We start from the raw sequence: 15,804 nt of genomic DNA on the forward strand, positions 1-15,804 counted from the left end.
CTAGAGGTCCAGCTGCCTCCAGGCTACGGTGTCTCCTCTGTATGCCGCGCGCAATAAACCAGGAAGCAGTGCGCGCGGCATACAGAGGAGACAGTAGCCCGGAGGCAGCTGGACCTCTAGCGGCTGATTACCCCCGCCGGAGCCTGCTGAATATGCCGCACCTCCCGCCGCCGCTCGTAAAAGGAGGGGGGGGGGGCCCGGCACGGCACGGCAGTATAATAAAAAAAATTAAAAAAATAAAAAGTACTCTCAGGCAGCTGCGGGCCCCCTGTGACTTAGGGCTGCCGCGGGGCCCCGTAGCACCGCTATGGCTGCTCTCCCCATTGCTACGCCACTGTATATATATATATATATAGTGTGTGTACAGGGGGTGTGTGTTTGTAGTGCAGTGAGATGCTGTTGTAGTTTCTGGAGTGTACTGTAGGAGGGCTTGTTTGTGAGTGTGTGTGTGTTTTGTGATTTCTGGAATGTAGGGGGCTTGTAAGAGAGGTGTGTGTCAGTGATTTGTGCTTTCTGGAGTGTAGGGGGGCTTATGGGAGAGGTGTGGGGGTGTGTGTTTTGTGCTTTCTGTAGTGTAGGGGGGCTTGTGAGAGAGGTGTGTTTGTGTTTTGTGCTTTCTGGAATGTAGGGGGGCTTGTGAGAGAGGTGTGTGTGTGTGTTTTGTGCTTTGAAGAATGTAGGGGGCATGGGCGTAGGGCCTGTGGTCGCAAAGGTTGCCGTCGCGACCGGGCCTGGCTCCTGAAGAGGCGAACGAGGGGCCCGCGGGACTGGCCCCCCAGGTGTTGAAATCCCCGCAGACTGCCTCCCGTAGGCAGAGCAGGGCTACGGGAAGATGGCTGCCGAAGTCCTGCACTGAAGACTTTTTGTGTCTCCAGTACAGGGCTTCGGGCGCCATCTTCCCGTAGCCCTGCTCTGCCTGTCAGCGCGGGAGAAACTGGCTGCAGGAGGATCGTCGGGGAGCTGCACGTCAGAGGCTGGCCAGATGAGTGAATTTTTTTTTTTTTTGTACAGGTTTATTTTCTGGTGAATGCTGTGCACATATCGATTATTTTCTGGTGAATGCTGCGCTCATAACGATTTTTTTCTGGTGAATGCTGCGTACATAGCAATTATTTTCTGGTGAATACTGCGCACATAATGATTATTTACTGGTGAATGCTGTTCACATAGCGATTCTTTTCTGGTGAATGCTGCACACATAGCGATTATCATAACGATAGGAAGGGAAGTAAGGGAGAAGTGACACCTAGGACAGCCAGCGGACTTGCAGTGTGGTTTGGTGGGGTCTGTAGGTTCATGGAGCGTGAAGTCTAAGGCACCACTACATCTGTGCCTATAGGCTCCTATGAGGTAAATCCGGGCCTGATCCTAACCCAACCCTAATCAATAAATCTAGAATGAATATTGCCACACACGATACATTGAAAATGTTTGATTTTCCCAATTTTTCATAAAAACAATCGGTTTTATGGAAAATTGTAATGTTTTATTTTGTCCAGTTGAGAAATGTGATTGCATTTCTGGGGCAAACTCAGGATTTTCAAAGGGGGGGATTCCTGAATGGTCACCCTCAGCCACACACAATACAGTATAATAATATGGTGAGACATCATGCTGGGTACACATAATGCAATTTCCCCACCGACAAGGGGTGTGATCAGGAGCAGTTTGGATACAGATAATAATGAGGACAGCTGACACTGGTAATGAAGGGGAAAGTGAAGCATCACACAGCAGGGCACAGGGCTGTGCTTATACCTGACTGTTAAGTTCCCCAGAGCTGCTCCATGCTCTGTACACACGCTCCTGCTTCATGCTCTGTACACATGTTCCTGATCCATGCTCTGTACACACGATGCTGCTCCATGCTCTGTGCACACGCTGTTGCTCCATGCTCTGTACACACGCTCCTGCTCCATTCTCTGTACACACACTGCTGCTCCATGCTCTGTACACACGCTCCTGCTCCATGCTCTGTACACACGCTCCTGCTCCATGCTCTGTACACACGCTCCTGCTCCATGCTCTGTACACACGCTCCTGCTCCATGCTCTGTACACACGCTCCTGCTCCATACTCTGTACACACGCTGCTGCTCCATGCTCTGTACACACGCTGCTGTTCCATGCTCTGTACACACGCTGCTGCTTCATGCTCTGTACATACGCTGCTGCTCCATGCTCTGTACACATGCTGCTGCTCCATGGGGCGTCGCTGTGAGCTGCAGGATGCCTGCACACATTCTGGTGCCTCAACTTGTGCCTGTTCCCAGACACAGCACTGGCCCTGGTCTGAGGGGGGATTCTGGCAGCTGTAATTCCCACCACCCCATAACCCCCCTCCCAGCATTTATCTATGCATTTCACTATTTTCTCTATTTTTGATCAATTTTGATAATTGGGGACAAAACTGATCACACCTGTAATGCATTGATTAGGTTTTTTTTCAAAGTGTCAGTCAAACAAAACAATTGATTCTCAATTATCAAACCCCCAACCCCTCCCCTTAATAGTTTTATCTATGTACCTACTGGAATGGAGAGTTATGCTGCTTTGATGTGGCTCAGCATCCCTAAGAACAGTACCAGATGCTGAAACACTGGGAGGACTGGGGACAACAAGCAGCATCCGAACACCCAGGAAAAGTCATTGGGCTTTATTCTCAATCACACATGCGGTAAGAGATTTTTTTAACCGCTATATTACCGTATGTGATAAATTCCGCATTTTTTCCACATTCACTAAAAATGTTCTGCATGTTTCCCACATGCGGGAACAATGCGTAAAATTTTTTGGGATACATGTGTAATTACATAGTAAACATGCAGAAACCATGCGGAAAAAAAAAGTTGCATAAAAAAACGTATCCAGAAAAAAAAAAAAAAGTTCAGCAAACACAGCACTCAAGGCTCCAGACTCCATTTATGTCAATGGGAAGCGAAATATATCACCAAGTACTTGTAGGTGATAAAAATTCGGTAGTTAAGTCAGGAATAAGGCGCCTCTTTTTTTGTGAATTTTGATTTTTTTTTGCGGAAACTACCGACTTTTGCGGACTTTTACTGCATTTTTACCGCATGCGGGTAATTCATGCGTAAAATTTTACGCATGTAGTAAATTTCATGCATAAACATTTGTGAGTATCAAGATGTTTTTTTTTTCAGTCGAGAATTTACCGCAAGTGCATTTCCGCATACGGTAAATTATTGAGAATAGAGCCCAATGTAGCTAAACGATTCAGGGCTGAAACTCACTCTTTATTGGAATCAGAATATCTTAATTAGGTCTATGCTGTGTAACATCAACTTTAAAACCTACATTTCAAAGTTCTTCACTTTTCGGATTCATAAATCAAATTATAGAAAAAAAAGACTATTATATCTACATCTGTGAGTACATCAGTCATGCAGTACTACTTGGCGCCACTGGGCGGCTCTATGTCCCAACTACTTCGCTGCTCTATGCTCATAGTAAATGCAATCTCGCGGGAAGAGCTCAGCCGTCTAATGTGAGCGGAAGTGGCTGCTAGTTCTCTTTTCCGGCGGCCATAGTGGACTGTGCGGCTAGGTAAGGAGCTCCAGGACCGGGTAGAGTGTAATCTGGTGGCATCCCGTCCCGTGGTGTCAAGTTTCCCCGGGTTTAGGTCGGGAACAGATAGGCGAGAATGCGCCGGTGCTGTAGAGGCTTATATTGGGGAAGAAGCGCATATAAGGAGCCTCAGTATCCGGGGATTGCGGGAGCTCCCCTCTCCTCTGGTGCTGCCCGGTAAACAGGCATTCTGATGGGTTCTGTTCTTGGGGGACCAGGCTGCTGCATGTTCCCATTGCAGAGGAGCTGTGTGCCGAACATGCGTCTGCAGCGTCTCCCTATCCGTTCGGACTCCTCTGTTCTGCCTGTGCAAGCTTGTCATGCTGGATATCACTATAGACCATATACAACCCAGTTTGTCTTCGTTTTTGAGGTGCATATGGCTCAATAGTATTGAATGATAAAGCCTAACATTGTATCTATAGGCTTTGCAACGAATAAACCAAGCATAATGTATACCAGTCTTCCAATGGCACAGAATTTTCAATAACGAACGTATGGGAGATTTCTCCTTTACTAAAATGTCACTACTTTTGGTCATGTAGGTTGAGTGCAGGTATGTGCTTCATATGCGGAAGTCAGTGGAAAGTCTTGCTTCAATAGATAGTTCAGGGTAGGACAGTCGCACACTGAGCTAACAGGTAGTAGGTTATGTCTGATCCAATTTGATCAGTCACCTATGACATAGGTCCTATGTACTCTTATGCAAATTGGATGACAGCTCAGCAATGCGCTACGTACCACTTTAACTGCCAGGGGACTTTACGCTAGTCTACAGGAGCCAGCATGAAACATAGGGAACAGTACTCCGATCACAGCACAAAGCGTTGTGATTGGCCAGATAGTGTGGGCATGGTTTACTACAAGCTATTGGAAACCTAGCAGTTTGACAGGATGCCGTTCACCCAATCGCGTTAGCTGAATTTCCCTATGCGGTTTTCTGCTGCGTCGCCTACAGTAAAGTAGCACCCTGTTTGTTTCAGGAACAAACATGAGAACAGCTCCAACAAATTTGCTAAAAACTATTACAAATTATGAAAAACTCCTCTTTTAAAGAATGCTTGTTCATGTAGCAAAAGTTCATTCCTATTGTGTACATTTAAACTTAGGTTCTACTCTTCTTCAGCTGACCCAGCAGGAAACCTCATAGGGAAATTCTGCTTTTGTGATTGAGGGAATTCACCCTCTCCAACTGCAGGTTTCCAATAGGTTGTAGTAAACTACACCCACGCTATTTGGCCAGTCAAAACCCTTGTGCTGTAGAGCAGGGCTTTTCAACCTGTGGTACGCATACCACCGGTGCTACTCTGCTGTTGCCCAGGTGGTACAGGACAGGTTTGCCTGCCACTTGTCCTGGTCCTGTCTCCTCAAAGTTCACTCCCCTTCACTTGCTCCTTACTGTGCTGCCTCAATACTTCAGACCTCAGATCAGCCAGGCGAACGGTGCACATTGATGGCACATATACTTCAAATACAGGAAGTGACATCACTGCTCACTTGTATTTAAAGTATGAACAAAACACAGTGAGATAAATATGAAAGTGGGTATGACCTTACTGAACAAAACTACATATCTCAATTTATATTTATATTTTTTTTGTATTTGAAGTATACGCGCCATCACTGTGCACAGTTCCCCTGGCTGTCTCTTCACTGCTGCCAGGTTACCACTGATCTGAGTGTACCTCACATCAGCGGTAACCCGGCAGTTGTACCTGTAAGAAAAGCTGTAAGTGTACCCTGTAAGGAAAAAAAAAAACAGTGCCCCTGGGGGTTATTTAGCTCTGGCGGGGAAAACCTCTGGATCTTAAAGAGGCTTCCACCTTCCTCCTCAGCAGAGGGAATCCAGAGCTAGGATCCCCAAAGATCTCCTTGTAGGCATTCGCGCATGCGCAGTAACAGCTCTCTGCTCGGGCTCTGGCAGATGCAACTGAGCCAGATCAGGTCTGCTCGACTGCGCAGTCACACTGGTGGTACTTGAAAATTTTCAGGGGAAAGTGGTACAATTAGTGAAAAAGTTGAAAAGCCCTGCTGTAGAGGGTACTGTGATTGGAGAACTGTACTGACTAGTGCCCATTTCTCACAGCACACTCAACAGTGTGAAGTATTGTAATTGGCTGAATAGTATGGGCATAGTCATTATTAAAACCTGCCTGAAACATTGAAGTTCTAGAGAATGCTGTCTTTGGAGAACTGATGCAACAGCTACCAAAACACGTTAGTGGAATTTTCCTATGGGGTTTCCTACCTAATCACCTCAGGTAGACAGTAGCTTAACCTCCTTAGTGGTAACCCTAAGTCGGATCCGCAGGATGCCAGGCAACTAGAATTGCTTAATGGAAATGTTTTTTAATACTTAAAATTAATGCATACAGTGTGTGATAAAATGCTGCAGGCTGTGAGCGGGTTTTCCTCTTTTGGCAATATTGCACATAAGATGTGAAAGCGCTCATTGATTTTTATTGGCTGCCTAACATCTGTGTTTTCATGCTATACTCCTAAACAGGATTTTAGGAGTATAGCACTTTAGGACTCTGTATAATGGGAGAAAAAATGTAGCTTATCCAAAGATGCTTATATAACATTGCTAATCTAAACGCTGGATCAGATTGCATGTGAAAATATGCATGGAGAATTATGTTCATTAAAACACCTGGAAGTCCACACCAAGACATTGCGTTAGGTGCTACGTTAAGGTCGCATAACGTGCACCTAACACAACGTATGGTGCTGCAAGTGAGGACGGTAGAGTGAGCCGCGTTAGGCGGCTCGATTCCTATAATGTCTCCCAGAGTGGCGCTGATTGGCCAGCGGGACCACGTGATGCGGAGCTAGACACTCCGCATTACGTGGTCCCGCCGGCCAATCAGCGGCCGCCAGTGCAGTGAATATTAAGTAGCCATGTGCGCGGCTACTGTAGCTGGCTCTCCCCGTCTCTTCTCCGCCCCCCACTGCGCATGTGCAAACAGTCTAACGCGGCTATAGCCGCTGTAACGCCGTAGCATGCTGCACTTTCCGGAGAACGTGCAGCGTTACATGTAACGCAACGTGGGCTGTGTGAACAGCCCACTTGTGTTACATTGCTGTGCGTTGGGGGAGCGTTACAGGCGCACTAACGTGCGCCTGTAACGTCTTAGTGTGTAAGCAGCCTAACACTATACTATAGTGTTGCAATTGTCCAGCGTTTATTGGATGATTGCACTGCAACAGCCTAGCTTAGTCGCAACGTGCATTATAGCTTAGCTACGGTGCGACCATACAAAAAATTGACATGAAACTTCTAAGAATCGCAGGGTAACACACAGTATACTGTGCGTTACTTCTGTCGCACCTGGAATATTTATTATATATTACATCACAATGCACTGTGGGTACTGTGGTATGTTGCAGACATTAATGGCCACTGCTACGAGTTGCAGTGGGGAAAGTACCGTGACGCAGTAAGTATGAAAGGAGCCTAATACTGAAAGCTTTTTTTAATGGCTGCTTGGCCAGGGCTTTGGCAGACACCAAAGCTATTGTGACACACAAGTGCTTATATTACTAGACAACAAAACTACAAATAGACGTTAAACATTTTGCAGAATGCCATAAAAAAAGTGTGATCGCATTAATGATCCCTGTGTATTTTTCTTTAGGCACAATGAAGTTCAGTCCATTTGTTTCTTCCGACCGCAGCAAGAACCGCAAGAGGCACTTCAATGCCCCCTCACATGTTCGGAGAAAGATCATGTCCTCTCCTCTCTCTAAGGAGCTGAGGCAGAAGTACAATGTCCGCTCTATGCCCATCCGCAAGGATGATGAAGTACAGGTATGTAGAGCCCGTGCTATGTTTTATGCAATTATTATATAAAAAAAAAACCGGTGCAGATGCTCAGAAGAAGCCAGTCATACTTCAGCAGTGACAGTGGATTGTGACTGCTTGGTTTAGTCACTTCAGTTTTGCTCCAATTTTTTGGGCACCTGTGTCTGTAAGTAGCCCCATTGGGTGGTTTCTGGGTTCCCTACAGCTGTAAAAGTTAGCCACATCTTGTGTGACTTTTCACATGCGTGATGGAACACATTTAAGTTTTGGGCTGTCACAATTGTGGTCAGTTAATTAGCTATGGAGAGGCAAGACTCTGGATACCATAGAGCCTTCCCGGTGCTATTTCCATGTGCTCCATCCACCAATGTCCTCTATTGACATACTGTGTCTTCAGGAGTTCTTGCAAGGCTTTGGGAAAGCACATACATCTATCTGTAGCCAAGGGAGACAGAAGGTTAGTTGCTACTCCTAATTATTAGTATGCAGTTTTGGTTCCAGTTTGCAATCCACCTGCGCATGTAGAACAGGACAGTTACTTAAACAGGATAACAAACTTGTATATAAGCAGGATGTACTGTTGTGGAAGATTGAAGCACTTTTCTCCTACTGAGACTTTCCTTACATACCCTTTGTATGGAGGGTTTTAACAGGGAGGTACATAAATCTATCTGATATGGAGCGGTGTCTGTGCCTTGTGACTTGTACACCTCTTTAACAGATACAAACTGCCTGCCTCTTACTTTGTTTCTGCTGTTACTACAACCTTTTACTGACAGTGCTTTGCTTCTCTAGGTTGTCCGTGGACACTACAAAGGCCAACAAATTGGCAAAGTCGTCCAGGTGTACAGAAAAAAATACGTCATCTACATTGAGCGTGTGCAGAGAGAGAAGGCCAACGGCACCACTGTCCATGTTGGTATTCATCCCAGCAAGGTGCGTTCAGTTTCTTAGTGAATCGTTTGATGCTTTTGGCTTTGCAGCCATAGATTTTGCACTTTATTTTATTTATTGTATTTATAAAGCTCCAGCATATTACACAGCTCTCCACTTTAACCTCCTCAGGACCACAGGCTTTACCCCCCCCCTAAGGTCTAGGCCATTTTTTTTTAAATGGGCCACTGCAGCTTTAAGCCCAAGCTGCAGGGCCGCACAATACAGCACACAAGTGATTCCCCAGCGCCCCCCCTTCTCTTCACCCACACAGCTCCCTGCTGGTGGGGTCTGATCGCTCCCCCAATGTTTTTTTTTTTGTTTGTTTGTTACTAACCCAAACTACTCTGAATGTATAGGGGGATAAAAGGGACCAAAAAGCCCTCCTAAAAGAAGCAAAGCTTGGTGTATTTGCCTTCTTAAAACAGGAGGAAATCTGCAATAATTCAGCTATAAGTGAACATTTGTGGTTACCCACAATGCACTACTACTGAATATGCAAATTATCCCTTTTCGCCCTTGGTAAGCCAAGCAAGCATCCAGAACCGCTGGTGTATAGCAAGGCTATAGCTTTAAATGTTACACAGCCATATCAAACCCCACATGTAAACAGCCCGTTTCAGACTTTTGGTCCTCAGTACAAATGTATTTTTTTTATTTATTTATTATTTTATGTCCTACCTCCCTCACACCCCCCTCCCACCGCCAGCCAATCCCCTTGATCAGCTGTCATAGGTTTCAGCCTACGACAGCCGATCACCGCAGACACTCACACGGCTGTGCCCAGTACAGCGCTGTACACAGTCTCTAAGCGCTCCGCCTACCAAGCAGGAGATGCGCGCAATCTCCTGCAAACTGGAGCCCCAGGACTTTACGCCGGTCGGTGTTGGGCGACCCCGCCCATCGGCGGGACGCGGTCATCAAGCCGTTAAAGCTGAGCTGTCAGCCAATCCTGACATCTACACTAGCATGTCCTTTTGTGAGATAATACAATATATTGATGCTAAAAGCCATGCTTTGAGAGTAGAGTTCTTCACCCCTGCAAAAGTTGCATGTGTCTAGTAGCTCCGTTTTGACAGTCTTTTGGCCATGGTAAATTGCGTCACATGAGCCAATAATGTTATTGAAATACTGTCACTAGCATTAATTGGAATTTGCAGGCAAATACTGCAAAAATGGCTTCAAAAGCTCTTACCGGTAAATTATTTAGATTGCGATTTCTGGTGGGCTCCAGCCCTTGCTAAAATTTGAAATTTGTAACAACCTGTCCTGTAGCAAGTGATGCACAGTGTAATAACTTGTGTAAGGGCTCCTTTCCACTGAAAATTGTAATTGGCTTTGCAAATGTGATTTTAACTGTTTACACTGAGCTTATTTGCTACAGTTATATGCCATGTAGTTAATGAAAAATCATTTATAGGCCAATTGCAAATGCAGGAGAAATGCAGCATGTCTGCGATTGTCCAAAAATCAGTGTACTGCAGTGTTCCCCAACCGACCAGCCCCCCCCCCCCCCCCCACCCAGAATTTTTTTCCAACCGGGTGGCATGAAAAAGTAGCCAGGTGGGGAGAGATGAGAGAATGCAGGGCCGGTGCTTTTCTGCACAACTCTGCTTACAGCAGAGAAGGAGGTGAGCCGATGACAGCCAGGTGCTCACCGAAACTAGCCAGGTGGAGCACCCGGCTAAAAGAGCCTGGGGAGAACACTGTACTGGTGAGAAAAGGGTGCCACCCTTTTGTTAATTAACTTTCCCTCAGAGGGGCTCACACTCTAATCCCTACCATAGTCATATGTCTATGTATGTATCGTAGTCTAGGGCTAATTTAGCGGGAAGCCAATTAACTTAGGGTATGTTTTTGGGGTATGGAAGGAAACCATAGTACCAGGGGAAACCCACACAGAAACTTGAACATACAACCTCCATGCAGATAGTGCCCTGGCTGGTATTTGAACCGTGGACCCAGTGCTGCAAGGCAAGAGCGCTAACCATTATGCCACTGTGATTTAGGGCCCTTTTCCACTAGCAATCACAAACGCCAGTGATTGCGATTGCGATTTTTCATTAATTCTGTTATGCGATTGCGATTTGCGATTTTCATTGCATTATCATTGTAAAAATCGCTCCAGCAAGCGTTTGCGATTTGCGATTTCCAAATCGAATCTCTGTAGTGAAAAATACTTCTCATGATTTCTATGATAAAGTAACAACCCTAGCGATTTAAAAATCACTAGCGATTTGCGATTTTGTGATTCAGCAATCACAATCGCTCTAGTGGAAAAGGACCCTTAAGAGAGCATTTTACCCATGGACAGATAAACACATTCGACAGGTACCTGAACAATGAATAAATGTAAGTGCTTGGCCATACCTGGGGGTTCTACAGTGGCCCCATTAACTCGGTGGCCACTTAACTTTGACAGCCTCTTCTCTGTGTTCATGCTCCCATCTGTCCTTTCTGTTGTGATCCCAAATGGCTGTGCACAGCGGCCAGAAGCATTCTGCATTACGTATTATCCGGCTGCCCGGTCAGTTGGGGTCTGGGCAAGCCGGCTCACTTTGCTGTCACTGAAATTCCGGGCAGCATTAAATAGTATTCCTCTTCCGAGTCTTAGCAACTTGGAGGGAAAAGTAATTTAGCGTACCGGCTATAGCTGATGTCCCAAATTACACGGACAATCCCTCTGTGCTGCTATAGACATAATACTACGTCTATGGCAATGCCTGGGTCAGGTGCAGTGAGCTTGTATGCTGAAATGACCTGCTTCGGCACTCTGGTCATGCATGGATATACTGCAGCATTCTCCTCCTACTGAGACCTTCCTTACATACTTTTTGTATGGAAGGTTTTAACAGGGAGGTACATAAATCGATCTGATGGAGTGGTGTCTGTCTGCCTTGTGACTTGTACACTTCTATAACAGATATACAAACTACTGCTTCCTTTTGTTTATGCTGTTACTGAAATCTTATATTTTATTTTTATTCAGGTGTTTTAAAATTTTATAATTTTTGGCATGTCCTTTAAAGAGAGTCTGAAGCGAGAATAAATCTTGCTTCAGACCTCAGAGTTAGCCTGCTAAACCGCCGCTATCCTGTGGCTTAACGGGGGTCCCTGATTCCCCCCCCCCCCCCCCAAATCCCCTCCGTAATGCGGGGGAGCGCTTCCTGGTTGGGGCAGGGCTAACCGCCGCAGCCCTGCCCCACGCGCGTATCTCCGCCTCTCCCCCGCCCCTCTCAGTCTTCCTTCACTGAGAGGGGCGGGGGAGAGGCGGCGATGCGCTGCTGACAGACGCGACTGGAGGCAGGGCTGCAGCCGTTAGCCCAGCCTCCAGGAACGACCAAGTCTGCGACCAAGTGTCGCAGTGGGGGGTTTGGGGGTCAAGGGACCCCCGTTTAGCGGCGCTATAGCGGCGGTGCCCCTGCTAACTATGAGCTTTGAAGCGAGATACAAAGATAGGTGTTTTTTTTTGGTTTTTATTTTTTTTTTATTAAAAAAAATTATAAATTGCAGCGGCAATCAAATACCAGCAAAAGAAAGCTCTATTAGTGGGGAAGAAAAGGGGTTAAAATTCATTTGAGTGCCAAGTTGTACAGTCTTTCCCCTAAAATAAGAAATCCCCTGAAAATAAGCCCTATCTGAAGCTTCAAGCACCCTCAAAATATAAGCCCTACCCTGGAAATGAGACCTAGCGGCAGCCCACATTCCGCCCCAAGTCACTCTTTTACAGTGATCCTGCAGGAGGTGCTCCGTCACAACTAGTGTTTGCTGGCTGCATTGTGTCTGGTAGTCAGTGACAGCAGTACGTGGTGTACATCTGTATTCAGCGTCATACCGCTAGCGCCCCTGAATCATTGCATAGGCACACGCTCCTCACATGCCAGGCTGCATCGCCTGTGAATCCAAGGTACGTCCACCTCCTTCAACCTCTTTCGCCTGTCCAGCTTGAGGCTGTTTCTCATTGGAGCTGATAGTCTCGGTGGTGGGGCCAAGCATTGCACTCGCTTCTACCAGCGAACGCAGTGATTGGTCCAGTAATGGAGCCTTGGTCCCACTCCAAGACTATCAGCTCCAATAAGAAACTGCCTCAACAGACTCGCAGTGGACGGCTGAAGGAGGTGGGCATACCTTTGGTTTACATGAGATGCAGCCTGGCATGTGAGGAGCGTGTGCCAATGCAATGAATCGGGAACGCTTGCAGTATGCCGCTGAATACACATGCACACCAGGTACTGCTGTCACTTTGACTACCAGACACAATGCGGCCAGCAGCGGGGACAGAGTGATGCAGTGCTGATAAGGCAACAGTCATGTCATCCTGGCAGACATAAAGTATCAGCTGTGTGCCGGAATGACAGGGCTGGTGCCTGATCAGTACTGTACATTTCACAGCAGGGAGAGGTGGCAAAAATATGACATCCCCCGAAAATAAGACCTAGCACATATTTTGGGAAAAAAAATAAAAAAACTTATGACATTGTCTTATTTTCGGGGGAAACACAGTATGACCGAGCAATAAACCGTGAAAGTTGTGAATTGCCGAATTGTAAAAAATGGCCTGGTCACTAGGGGGGAATAAACCTCTGGTCCTCAAGTGGTTAAAGGTTAGCGAAAGTCCGAAGTGAAGCCTTCTGTACAAACTACCTAGGAATAGGAGTTTCTTGAGCATGCAGAGGAGGATCTAAAGAGTAAATGTTGGTTTCATATATACTGTGGTATGTAAGTTGGAAATGGGCGCTAGGAAAAATGATACTACTGATATTCTAGTATTGCTTTCCATTATCTACTTCTTTCACGAACTTTCCCTCTACATACTCCAAACACTAAGCCTCCCTCTAGCTCGGGGTGGGCAAACTTTTGTAGTTGTGTGACCCATTATTCTCCTCCCTCTATGCAGAGCTGTGAGCGGCGTGCAACAGGTTTAACTTACCCAATTGCAACTTCCAGCAGAACTCTCCAGGGCCGCTGCAGCATCATGTGACAATCTGGCATGTGACTGCTCACATGACGCTGCTGTGAAGATTGATGCTGGAAGCTGTGATCGAGTTAAAAATATTACGGTATTAAGCACAGATCGCAACTCAGGAGGGAGGAGAGGAATGCTGCCATCTATTGGCGCTGGGTTCAAAACACTGAGCTGGATTTGGTCTGTGGGCTGTAGCCCTGCTCTAGCTACTTCTAAAACTAACCCCTCCTGCTACCCTAAGCCTAACACTATCCCTGTCCCCTCCTGCTGCTGTATACTTATGGAATCCCTGACATACGAACCGCCTCCATGTCGAGGATTCCATGCATTTGCTCCCTGTGTGGTTCGCTCCCCATGTACTGTAATTTGTGTAGCCGCATGTATGTAACATGTGCAGCCCATATATGTCCCTGGCTCCCCGTGCGATCCACCTCCTGTTGCTCCCCTTCCCGCTTGTGTGTGCGCTCCCCGCCGTGTCAGCATAGTGGCAGTCTTACTACTCCAGCCGCTCTCTGGGATTGCAGACCTGGTCTCCTCTTGTCGCTCCTAGTGATGGCTTCTGCAATATGGGTCATTAGTAGGTCTACATTCCTGGAGAAGCGGCTGGAGTAGTAAGACTACCGCAGTGCTGACTCTGGGGGGAGCACGCACACAAGCGGGAAGGGGAGCAACAGGAGGCGGACCTCACAGGGAGCCAGGGACGCATGCACAATGTTACATAGATGCCGCTACACAGATTACAGTACATGGGGAGCAGACCACACAGGAAGCAGAGGACACTGGAGGACATTAATTGGAGGGAGAACATCCAAAAGATGCTCCTGGAATATAGACATACTAGTTTTAGTGTATTGGTTTTCCTTGGTTTCATACCCACTAAACCTAGGTGCGTCTTATATTCTGGAGCTTATACGGCGGAAAATACGGTATGTGCCTTGCTTGTGGTATCTGCACTAGGGCAGTAGTATCTGTTTACCAACATTTGATAGGCTTACATATTTACTCTACATAGTATTGCAGAACTTCACCACCCCAAATGACTTTCATTTTGCTGGGACTCAAATTATACTATGCTAAAACAAGATTTTAATGTTTTTACGATCAGCTTGTTAGCCAATTTTAGTACATGCCCATTTTATTGAAACACTACTGACTCTTTACATGTTTAAAAACTCTGTTTCGCTTCTCCATAGGTGGTGATTACCAGGCTAAAGCTTGACAAGGATCGCAAGAAGATCCTGGAACGCAAGGCCAAGTCTCGCCAGGTTGGCAAAGAGAAGGGCAAATACAAGGAGGAAACCATTGAGAAGATGCAGGAGTAATCTAATCAATAAAACAAACTGTTCACTTTCTACAAAGTGTGGCTTCTTTCTTTGGAACTTGCTGAAGGACCTTTTTAATAACTGTGTAAAAATATATTTTTAAACAAAATGTATTTAACATTTACATTGATTTTACTGGCTTTCTGAAAGTATATTTCCCATTCTAGCTTTTTGGTTCAGCCCTGAATGCTGTTTGAGCAGAAATGTGAAATGACAGCCGTTACATTGTACAAGCACTACATGAATTGTGCTTTTGAGGATCGGACACTGGTGAGCCCGGGGCATGCTAATATCCTGGGCACACTAGGGTAAATTACAGCTAGTGTGGTTAAAAAGCGAAGCCTGAGCCAAACAATAGGAGTCGTTTATATGTGGAAGACGCAAAGGCTTTATGCTGTAGCCCCTGTTCTAAGGTGAACTAACCATAAGTGTAAGAGTCAACAGAGGCGCCAGCAGGATAAAAGGTTCTAAAAGGCTTAAAATCCCTCAGGAGGAGGTGGTGGTGGACTCTCATCCCCGAAGCAGACAAGATACTGTTCCCGCTTCCTCAGGCAATAAACAGATAGGAGTACACAGTATAGTGAGGTGCTATTCGTGACCTTGAGACTATACTGTGTACTCCTATTTGTTGCACTGTTTGTTTTGGAGTATATTAATAAACCTGTTGTCATAAAACTGACGGTATCTTGTCTGCTTCAGGGAGGCGAGTCCACCACCAGGGATTTTAAGCCTTTTAGAACCTTTTATCCTGCTGGCGCCTCTGTTCGCTCTTACATTATCAATATCCACCCCTGGTGGAGGGGTTGATCCCCATTTTTCCTTATCTACAGAGAGCGACTTTTAATCCTGAGTGAGGACAGGTCTAATCTCACCTGCCTATACAGTGGTTACCTAGGCGGTAACCCACGTTTGTGAGTATATACATTATATACTTTTCATTTCCAACCCCTTGTTTTGCATACTACACTATATTGGGTTCTCTGTATTTCTTTTATCGTAACCATAAGTGTGCTTGGGAAAACAGTGTCCAATTTATATACTTGCCTCAGTAGAGAGAAGCCTTTAGATAATCCCTCTCTCCACCACCGATCCAATGTGGGGACATACCAAATCTCTTTGACAATGGCTTGTTGAAAAATGCGCACGTCTGTGAACGAGTATTGGGGTACAGTGCAGAACGGCCTGTGCAGA

At 46.2% G+C, this 15,804-nt stretch overlaps 1 protein-coding gene across 1 annotated transcript; it reads left to right on the forward strand.

The window, feature by feature from the left end:
- The first annotated feature begins 3,482 nt into the window (after positions 1-3,482).
- RPL26L1 (ribosomal protein L26 like 1) lies at positions 3,483-14,649 on the forward strand. Its single transcript, XM_068277164.1, has 4 exons — positions 3,483-3,566; positions 7,226-7,398; positions 8,188-8,328; positions 14,485-14,649. The coding sequence occupies exons 2-4, from the start codon at positions 7,231-7,233 to the stop codon at positions 14,611-14,613; spliced, it is 438 nt and encodes a 145-aa protein (XP_068133265.1). The 5' UTR covers positions 3,483-3,566; positions 7,226-7,230; the 3' UTR covers positions 14,614-14,649.
- The last annotated feature ends 1,155 nt before the right edge of the window (positions 14,650-15,804 follow it).

This window comes from Hyperolius riggenbachi, chromosome 3 (genome assembly GCF_040937935.1).
Source record: "Hyperolius riggenbachi isolate aHypRig1 chromosome 3, aHypRig1.pri, whole genome shotgun sequence".
In the NCBI taxonomy this organism is placed as follows: Eukaryota; Metazoa; Chordata; class Amphibia; order Anura; family Hyperoliidae; genus Hyperolius; species Hyperolius riggenbachi.

Excerpts from the sequence above, each read along its gene's own strand:
- RPL26L1 (XM_068277164.1), top strand. The coding sequence starts at position 7,231 with ATGAAGTTCAGTCCATTTGTTTCTTCCGACCGCAGCAAGAACCGCAAG. Across the intron at positions 7,399-8,187 it reads GCAAGGATGATGAAGTACAG|GTTGTCCGTGGACACTACAA; the intron begins GTATGTAGAGCC and ends TTGCTTCTCTAG. Across the intron at positions 8,329-14,484 it reads TTGGTATTCATCCCAGCAAG|GTGGTGATTACCAGGCTAAA; the intron begins GTGCGTTCAGTT and ends GCTTCTCCATAG.